Source organism: Passer montanus, unplaced genomic scaffold (genome assembly GCF_014805655.1).
Source record: "Passer montanus isolate IOZ18808 unplaced genomic scaffold, ASM1480565v1 scaffold60, whole genome shotgun sequence".
In the NCBI taxonomy this organism is placed as follows: Eukaryota; Metazoa; Chordata; class Aves; order Passeriformes; family Passeridae; genus Passer; species Passer montanus.
The window spans coordinates 4,068,908-4,079,165 of record NW_024371038.1 but is presented as its reverse complement, the minus strand read 5'-3'; the positions used below and the strand labels follow the sequence as shown (position 1 = coordinate 4,079,165).

General features: G+C 39.4%; 1 protein-coding gene across 1 annotated transcript in view; it reads left to right on the top strand.

The window, feature by feature from the left end:
- The first annotated feature begins 3,320 nt into the window (after window positions 1-3,320).
- ABCA4 (ATP binding cassette subfamily A member 4) overlaps window positions 3,321-10,258 on the top strand; it is a 60,735-nt gene continuing 53,797 nt past the window's right edge. Inside the window, exons 1-5 of the mRNA XM_039727111.1 lie at window positions 3,321-3,386; window positions 3,791-3,884; window positions 4,403-4,544; window positions 6,413-6,552; window positions 9,252-9,379. Of these exons, the coding sequence (XP_039583045.1) occupies window positions 3,321-3,386; window positions 3,791-3,884; window positions 4,403-4,544; window positions 6,413-6,552; window positions 9,252-9,379 (570 nt within the window). The remainder of the gene's footprint in view (window positions 3,387-3,790; window positions 3,885-4,402; window positions 4,545-6,412; window positions 6,553-9,251; window positions 9,380-10,258) is intronic.

Sequence of the window (10,258 nt, the reverse complement as noted above, 5' to 3'; positions counted from 1 at the left end):
AATTTTCTCTCTACATGACCTAACATCGTCCTTGCACTCTTCCTGAGCTGGCTGCCCCTTCTTCCAAAGGTCATATGCTCTATTTTTCCCTGACTTCCAGTGAAAGTGCCCTGTTCAGCCAAGGCTGGTTCTCTTTTCTGCTGGCTCACCTTTCAGCACATAGGCTTGATCATGGCTTGATCCTGTGCTTTGTGCCAGAAGCCAGGTTAAAGTGGGTGGTTTAGGTGGCACCTGTGTGCAGGGGCTCAAAGACCCAGCAATGGTGCTGGGGAAGAAGCAGAGTGTAGTGCTCTGCTGTTGGAGCTGCAGTGGGCTCAGGAAAATCTAGAGGGTGTTAAATTCAGTGAAGCAGTTTTCTGGAGGATTTTCAAAGCCCTGTGAAGGGGAAAGAAAAAGGCAAGCAGTGCCACATGCTTTTAAATATTTTTTTAAAATAATGAAGACTGGATTGTTGTTCAGCTTCTACTTGAAAGAATAATCACAGGGAAACTGTGGTAGTGCTTGTATAGAGTCACCACCCAGCATGGGCACTGGTAGGAGGTTTTGCTGCATTACTGTTTCAGATGCCCTTTACAGATGAAAATCTGTAGGGAACTCAGCGTTCACTCAGTTCCTAAGTGAAGTGGTCTTTTTCTGATTTTAGGAGAGTGTTGTTATATATGTAAATGAACTTCTTTTTTGGAAATTTAATTTCTTTCAGAGCCTACTCTCTTTCTGCTTGCAGCCATCCCAAGCCAACACTGATTTTATGAGCAGGGTGCTGCCTGTAAAGAGTGAAGATAGATCTCCACCATGACTAATCACTCCAGAAGTTCATGTACCTCCTCAGACCAAGTGGAGTTCTCCACACCTTATTACTAGGTACTATTCTTTATCATGGTTCTACTGTGCTTTTTATTAGTGCTTTGCTCTACTTAAAGTTGTAAAAAAGATTTGTTGTGATAAATTATGCAACATTTAACTGCCTTCATTACATGCAAGTCCAACTTAATAGCCAGATTCAATGTTCATGACTTTTTTTGTTCTAAAGAGATGTTCTTCCTCTCTACTGCTTTTCAGTGCTGATAAATGTGTCACAGGAAGTAGCCTCCAAACAAAGGAAACTCACGATTTTTCATGCATGATAGTGTATCAAGTGCAAAATTAAATGGTGCAGACAATGAAAGGAACCGATCTCTGTGATAGCATAATCTTAAAATAAGAAGAGAAAGCTGTTATTTTGCTCTAAGGTCTGTTTCTGATGTCAGCTGAGAAATGGCAATGTATCCTTTGCCACAGGTTAACCAGAAGTATTGATGCAGAGGAATGAACTTTTTTAGGCAAGTCAGACTTCTACTCTGGAAGAACTGGATCCTTCGGAAAAGACAAAAGGTAAAGTCTTTGGATTTCAGGTTTGAACCATGCACTCCACTGGATTAAGTGACTGGTACATTTATCAGCATGTAAAACTGTCAAGTCTCTCAAGGAATCACATGTGATCTTTGTAGGGGCCTGTTGTCTGGCATCTTGTCTGGTGCAGTGTGTAAAGCTGCTCTTTACAGACCAAACATAGAATAGCTGTGTTGGGATTTTCTTTGACAAATAATATTGTGTACCACAAGAGCTGTGGTTAGTAATATTTATATATTTTCACATTAAAAGATCAGTTGTTAGAAAACATAATGAGCATCATTCAGCTCAGGAGGGTTTGATTCCTAATTTTAGATTTGCTCTTCACACTTAGCTGCTCTTAGATGTGATTCCAGTTAGGACCTTAGAGTTCACACAGATTATGTCTCTTTAATGTGACTGACTGACATAAGTAAAGCAAAAGCCAGAAGTATTTTAAGTACTTACAAATCCTCATAGATATTATGATATTTTGTCTTACAGCAAGACTTCATTGCAGAGTCAGCAGTTGATCCATAGCCAATTTAAGCTTCTCACATTTATATGGTCTTATAATTTTGCTTGCTCCATTACAGCTCTGTCTGGATATTACATTTCTCTGTGCACGTTGCTGGGATTTCTGGCTGTTTATCATGTGGTTCTGCAGGATTATGGGCTGCTTTCTGATACTTCAGGTGAATTCTGAGACACCTTTTTGTCCTCTGGATAAGGTCCACAGGAAAAAGAGGTCTGACAGCACTGGTCCATCCTTAGTACACAACACATTGTGTACCAAGTTGAAAGAAAGCTTCCCTTGGGCTTCAGCCTTCAATCTTTTCCAAACTAGTTAACTCAGACAGAAAGGAGCTACCAAATTCAAGTGTGAGGATTTTGTATTTCCTAGGGATGAAGAATCAACATCTGAGCATTAACACAGATTAACTCTGCAGCAAAGGTGGACCAAGGAGTCTCACCAGTTCTTGCCCCTCTGTGTTTGAGTGTTTAGTGCTTGTCCCAAATGGGTGGCAATGGATGTTGATCAGACCTTGTGGACCCTGCTGGGAAGGGTATTCTGAGCTGTGCACAACAGCTGTTCAGGTTTCCCTCTCTAATAAGGGTGTCATTTGCCCTTTGCTGCTGGTAAGATTTTGTGTGCTTTTTAAAAGGCCAGGCATGCATAACTTCCTAGGTGGTGGTGGGTCGATATTTTGTTATTGTTCTGTTTTAGAAAGGAAACCTTAAGAGGAAAATTGTGAAATAGAAAATTGTTGCCTGGTGTAAAGCTTTCTGTCCTTTTGCTGTAAGACTATGTTGTGCTTAACTAAAGCTGTTAGACAAAATTACAGTGGAAAAACAGAGCAGCTCCAAAACACCTGTTCTTAATTATGCTGTGGAGTGCCTTTTGCCCAAAACAACATTCACATGTAACCCATCTTGTCTTTGGCTCTGCTGCTATGTTATTATTATGTATTTGGTACCTGGTTGGGGAGGAGGGAGCAAAGGTAAAGAAACAAGGAGAGCTTTCCTGTGCATGTGCTACAACCCTGGTTCTGAGGATATTTTGTCCTGGCTGTTACAGGGAGGAGCAAAAAAGTGCCCATGTGTCTGGACACAAAAATCCCATTGCTGTTCCTCAGAGCCCAAGGCCTGTGTTACAGGATCAAAGGACTGTAGTTTCAAACCTCTGCCAAAACACACAGAGGCAGTAAAACAAACTGAAACACAGGAGTGGAGGAAACAGACTCAAAACTAGGCAGGATGTTGCTCTGTGGTAAAGCACTGCCCTTGATTTTCTGACATGACACGGGAGCCAGTGACTCTTCTAAGTGTATTGAAAGGTCTGGGCAATAAAGTGGCCTTTGATGGGGTCTTCTGTGTTATTAAATAAGGTGTTTGATCTTAATACATACATTTCTACAGGTATTAGGAAATTAATAGCATTGAAATGAATAATGACAAAAGAAGCAAAAGTAAAGGTCAAAGTATGTAAAGCTTATGCTGAAGTCTTTTACTTTTGGGTAAGCACAGTGTACAGTGACAGACTGCTAATGAGCCCAGCAGTGTCAAAGTGTGGATTAAAATAATCCTTTTGTCTCTTATATCTAATCCTTGTTGTAGAGTCATGCACTACCTCCTGCCTCTTTTCACCTCAGTCAGGATGTTTAGATATTTCTTTAGAAGAGGTGGAGAGGTGGAGAAGCTACTGAGCACTGAGTTAATGGTGAAGCTTCATGGCATTCTGATGAAATCCTCTGTTGGGTTTCCTTCTCAAATGGTGTAACAGGCAATGGATAGCCATGGGCACATGCTGCACTGGGCTTTTGTGCTGTGAGAGGAGGTCTCATGCCTTTAGCCATCTAGGACTCTGTGATGGTCTATTTGTAAAATTTATTTTTAATTTACTTTTTTCCTTTTTTTCCAGTTTCGTTTTCTAGTGGAGCTTTTATGGCCTCTGTCATTGTTTCTTGCACTTGTCTGGCTGAGGAAAGCTAATCCACCATATCGCCATCATGAATGTAAGAATGTTTCAGATGTTATCATGATCTGACTTGTTAGAGGTAACAGCCAGGTGTTCTCAGACAGAGGTATTGGGACCTGTTTGTGGAGCGTCATTGTCCAGTGGTGAAAGAACAGACTTCAGTTCAAGTAGTTTAGTTATTTGTAGCCATGTAGTGTAAGACCTAGCAGTGAATACTTAGAAAAAATATCTAGTTTTCCTGTGAGATGCTTTCTAGTCAGACTTACCTGGGGTCTCAAGGTGCTATTTAGTTTTGGATTTCCATAATTCTGTTGCTGAGAAAGTACTACCTCAGTACCTATTTAAAAAGGCCTTCACATTACTCAGAATTAGTTTCTGTTGAAAATAGCTATATTGCTTATATTGGTGACTTCTTTTTTCTCCATTAAGGATAAACCTATGTGATTCCTATCACATTCCTTCTGTAGAGAGCCAACTCATCATGCTACTTATATTCACAAAGGCTGCATTAGGAAAGACACCTAACAATTTCTATTTTGTGTTTTGATACTCTAGGTCACTTCCCAAACAAGGCAATGCCATCAGCAGGAACACTGCCATGGTTGCATGGCATCTTCTGTAACATGAACAATCCCTGTTTCCGCAGCCCAACCCATGGAGAGGGTCCAGGTGTAGTGTCCAACTACAAAAATTCCATGTAAGCAGAGCTGTATGTGTGAGACTGGGTTGCAGCAATACAGGCCTGCTAGGGAGCTGCTAATAGGTTGCTCTGGGCACCTGTTGGGCATTCATGGGCATGAATGATGCAGGGAGAAAGGCTGGAGTATCCTCACCCTGCTTAGAAAGGTCTCTCACCACACCAAGGAATATTTTAAAGAATTGTTCTGTGGTGTGAATGAATAGGGAAGATAATAATACACCAGTGTGCAAACAGTGGAAGACAAAAATTTTCAGTTCTAACACTTTGGTTTCATGCTAACAGTGGTAAACATAGTTGAAACAGAGCTCACGATGGTAGGTTTAGGCCTTTTAGAGAGAAACTTCAGTGCAAGTTTCTAGGGAACACATTTTAACTTAATAAAATCTGTAAGAACCTGCTTACTGCATGTCTTGGGACAAACCTTTTTGATAAAAGAGCATGGAATACCTAAGCCTTCTTTTCTCATCACTAGAGTTGTCCCTTCTGAATGAGAGCTGTGATGAAGTAGCAGCAAATAACCTGCACTGCCCCTTCTTATGTAGCACCTATTTTGGCTATATGCTTATGAGACTTTAATCAGCACATAAACCTCAGATACTAAGCTTGTTTGCAAAATAGGAAGATGGGAGATTTCCAGACTATTACTGAAAAAGGGCTGTGGAAGTGTTTTATTGTGTTTTATCATTATTTGTTACAGCTGAGTCATGAAAGAAAGTATAGCAGACAAGGACGCTTAGAGTGAAAAAAACCCTATCAGCCTAAATACAAAAAGTTCTCAAAATCTCCCTGTTGCAAAGTCCACTTTGGAGCATCCAGTGATTAAAATTCATGAGCTAGTAATGTGAAGGCTGTTGAAGTCCCTGTCATGTGAAAGTCTGTAATGTGGACTTAGCATTTGACCTTTTGTTCCTAGTGAACAGGATTTAAAGTAGTCAGCTGAACATTTTTGGTGGGATACAGTCAGACACACAGTGAAGCTAGAGGGTTGTGGTTTCTGTACATTCTAGCTTTTCTAGGTTGCTTGTTACAGAGCAAACTGTCATTTTGTCAGTCCCAGTAAATCCAGTGCACTACAGCAGAAGTAAATTCATTGTGTTCCCTGAAATAATTTGGTCCTTCCTGTTTGTTGTTTCCTGTAAGCTAATATGACTCATGTGGACTGAGATAGACTATTGCATGCATGGGAAAACATAATACTGTTAAAGAAGTGTAGTGGCCTTACCTGATAGTAAGAATTTCTTATGCTTGTTCATAAACAGAGGATCTGGTTGCATCCTTGCTTGATCTGCATGTTCTAACCCAGAGCCAGTAGTTGAACAGCTGCCTGTGACTATTTGTTACTTGTGTTTTCCTGCTCCTCCCAGAAGAAATACTCTGAAGGGACCTAACAAATTGGAGGGGACGGGTGTGTGAGGGGAAGGATGTTCTGTTTGTGAATGATTCCATGTCACTTGCTAGGCTGAGCATGTCCCCAGAGTGCCCCATTCAACTGCTGGAGCTAGGCCTGGGCTAGAGCCAGGGCAGATTTGCACTCTGAGATACAAGTTGTCTGGGGAAGCTCCTGTGTCCCCAGAAGGACCAGCATGGCTAATGAAAAAATGTATGAATGGCCAATCTTCTGCAACACCAACTTCTGTGGACTTTCAAATCTAACTGAACAACAAATTACCTGAAATTGAGGACAAAACAAGTTATTTTTTTTCCTCATCCCTAATACAGACAGTCAACTCCTTTTCTTGTCCTCTTCTCTTCTCTTCTCTTCTCTTCTCTTCTCTTCTCTTCTCTTTTCTTGTTTTTTTTTACTTGAAAGGTTCTCAAGAGTCATCACTCTTAAATTACTGTTTATTCATTATTTCTCCTTTCAGCCTTGCAAGGGTATATCAAGATGCTCAGGAGCTTTTACTGGAAACCCCTGAAATCCATGACCTTGGAAGAATCTGGGAAGAACTGATCATTATGACTCAGTTTATGGAAACAATGAGAACTAATCCTGAAAGAATTGCAGGTAATTGTTGTGTCTATATCCTTTAGACTATTTAATTTTTCCTTCTGAGAGTTGGATAGTGGTTACTTTGGAGGCTGGCAGTATTATAGTATATTTCACATGTAGCTGTTGCTCTGCTTACTGTTTGGGTAAGTTAAAATGTGTTCAGTGACAAACACCTGCCATTTAAGGGAAAGGAGAGAGGCAGTCATCTCTGTTCTACAACCATCTTCCTTAAGTAACAGTAGACAAAACTCAAAAAGCAGGGATATCTCACCACACAAAGTAAAACATGGCTTAAGAAATGTCATTAATTATTATTAAAGTAAAAGCAGAAGCAGTGAGAAAGTTCACTGGAAGATGCAGAGGAATGGAAAATTAGGAACATGTTTGAATATATGCCAGGAGCATAACCCAGAGAAGTGCTTAGAGATACTTTGTCACAATCTTAGCTAAAACAGGTTTGAAACAGTGAAGAAAGAAACTCTTCGTGATATGTTTAGAAAGAGAAAGCATTGAACACTTATAAACAGAATTGCAAATTCATTGCATTAACTTTTCTTTAAAGCAACTTGCCAAACTCAAAACACAGTCCTGGGGAAAATAGGGAACGGTATAATTGTAAATTTTTTTTTTTTACTTGAAGTATAGAATTTGAGTGGTACTCCTAAACTGAAGATATAAAAATGGTCTGGTTTTGTGAATTGATCTGTCCCATTCTCAAATCCTTTGTCACAGGAATAGCATTCTTATTAAAATTTGTCTCTCTCCATATATTTTTGACAGGATGTGTATAAACCATCTGATACACATGGTCCACTGTCCTTTCAGAGGTTTATAACTAGAAGTAAAAAGGGGATTATCTCCTTGTAAATAACAGGGAGACAACCAAATGTCCCAGAATGTAAACAAGAACCCGAGTACAATCTGAACTCTTGTTTGTACCCAGCCATAGAAATCAAACATGACTATTTAGAGGGGAGGAAAAGCATGTCATGCCGTGGGTTTGCTATGTATTGCTATGGGGCCACACCCCATGGTTTAGGAAGTTGCCTTTGCATCCTATATCAACTTTATTCGTGAAATATAGAGTACATTCCCATGAATCCTGTACCATATAATGTTAATGCTCCTTCAGAATCTGTGGGGGTTTTAAATGTGTTTTACATTTTTTAAAAAATAGAAGTTTGGAATTTCCTATTATATAAAACAGTAAAAAAGTCAGTTCTGAAGCTTGACTAATAAAATATGAATTACCATCTTCATACACAAAAGTTACTGAAAGATTGGCTATTTACCTTGTCTGTGTTTATAGCTTACTACTATCGCTTTTAAGTAACAATCTTAATTGAATAGCTGCAAGTTGAGCAAGGAGAAACTTGCCAATGGCAGAGTTGTGATTGAGCCTTCTTCTGATTCCTGAAATCAGGCCTGCCTCTTGAGTCCTCCTTTTTTGTCCCAGTCTCCTTTTGCACTGACACTTTTGATGAGATGCTTTCTTGTGGTGTGCTTTTTCCTCCACACTGCCTGGATGCCAGGAAAGGCATCAGTAAGAATATGAGGGACAGACCCCTGCTATTGTTTTCAGTGTTTACTGCTTGAATAAATATGTGGAGAAACAATTGAAGAAGTTCTCAGACCGTGTAGCCTCAGGCCAGAATATGCTTAGTGCAGATGGAATTGTGGAAGTTAGTTGGCAAACTCTGATAAGACTCAGCTCACAGAATGGAGTGCATGTTTATTAGAAATGTCTGAAGCTACATTCCCTGTGTCAGTAGCATACACACTGCTCCTGTCAGTTTCAATTGCCTGTTCTAAAGACTAGAAGAATTAGAGCTATTCAAGCATTCCTTACCAAAGTCTGTGGATGCTGTGTGAGGTACCTTTAATAAAGCTATAATTTAATAAAGTTATAATAAATATTCAATGAACATGAGCAACATTAATTTTCCAAGCTTTTCTCTTGCACCATGCTGAGCCAGAGTTCTTACTGATAAGATTTGTAACAGAGAAAAGTTTTAAAAGATTGGAACTGTTTGACTTTAGGAACAGCACTATTTTGGGTATTGTTACAGACAGTAGCAGGGAAATTGGTGGCCTCTTACATGTGTCTAATTTAACAGTGGGTGGTCTCACTGGTTTGCTTGAAGAGTAGTTGTTAATCTAGTTTAATATGAAGCGTAAGCTACACTTAATACTTCTCCAAAGAAATTGAGTTTTTTCTCATGGAAGATTTTCAAGGGTCACTTTTGCAAAGCTAGAGAATAAGGTTAAAAACTAAAATTGATTGACAAGTGATAAATTAGTGTAAATGTAAAGGGTTGGCTGAAGTTAGTTACACAAGGACACAGAAAGGACACTAAGAGCAGTAGCATATTTGAATCTGAACCTTTAAAATAAAGCATTACATCAGAAAAAATCAGACACTTTCAAATGCAGTCAGGGCTGCTTTCAATGTGTCCATTACTGCAGCCCTAGTCTGAAACATCTTTGAGAGATCAGATATGCAGAGCCAGAACACTCAGCATTTTCTGATTATCATTTCCCAACAAAGGATTAATATGATTTTGAATTGCAAAAATAATTTTAGCCCCAGTTAGTCATGACTAGGTATAAGAGCCAAAGCACATTCTTTTTGCAGGTTTAAGCCAGGATATGAGCTATTCTTTAACTTCCTGTGTTTGGTATCTCACTGATCTGTGCATTCCTTTTTCATCCAGGAAGAGGAATACGAATTCTAGACATTTTGAAAGATGGGGAGACCCTCACTTCCTTCTTGCTAGAAAATGTTGGTCTCACAGATTTTGTTGTTTACCAGCTTATTAATGCTCAAGTGCGCCCTGAACAGGTGGGTAGAGTTTAATAGGTACTGGGGGGTTATCTGTGAGGAACCAGTCTCCTGGCTGTATGTGCAAAGTAGCCTGGGCCCAGAATAACTGATGCCTTATGGGTCATTTGTACAATTTTTCCATTTGTTTTTTGTGAATCTGGAGGGAAGAGATGGTTGGTTTGTCTTTGAAAAACATTTTGGGTACACATTAAATATTAATAAATCATTAAATATTAATAAATAATTGAATTTATTTAATAAACAACAAAATCCTGTTGTTGCACCCAAATAATGAGCATGAAGAAACAGTACTGGCAAGTACTGCATCCATTCCCATGACTGAAGACTTGACACAAAAATAAAGCTGTGCATCCTTTTGAGATAATAGTCCTAATGAGAGAGAACTATTGTAGGTTCTTAGTTTATAATTTAAATTCTCTGCCCTAATGTCAGAATTTTTGGTATTGTCTCACAGGAATAGATGGAAGTGGAGAAGCAGACCCACTTTCTTAGATTCTGATTGAATAACAGATCTGCTCAGAAAATTCAGAGTGAAAAGCACAGGTCAAATCCCTCCTGAAGCAGCTAAGCAGGGAACTATGTTTGGCCAAGCCCAGTCTGTCTCTGCTTCTGCATGTACATGCTGTATATGCTTCTGCATGGTGGCTGGGAGCTCTCTGAGGAATGCTATATTAATGAATGAATGTTGCTGAATTCCAATTCTGGAACAACTTCTATACTGCATTAGTGTGGGTGGAAGTAAATGAATAATTATTTCTGAAAGACACAATTCCTCTGTTTCACTGCCACATAAAATGCAAATTCTGAAACTGTGTGTGTGCAGAAAGAAGGAGGGCATTCATGACCTTTCATGCAGTTCTTTTTGTGCATCACAGG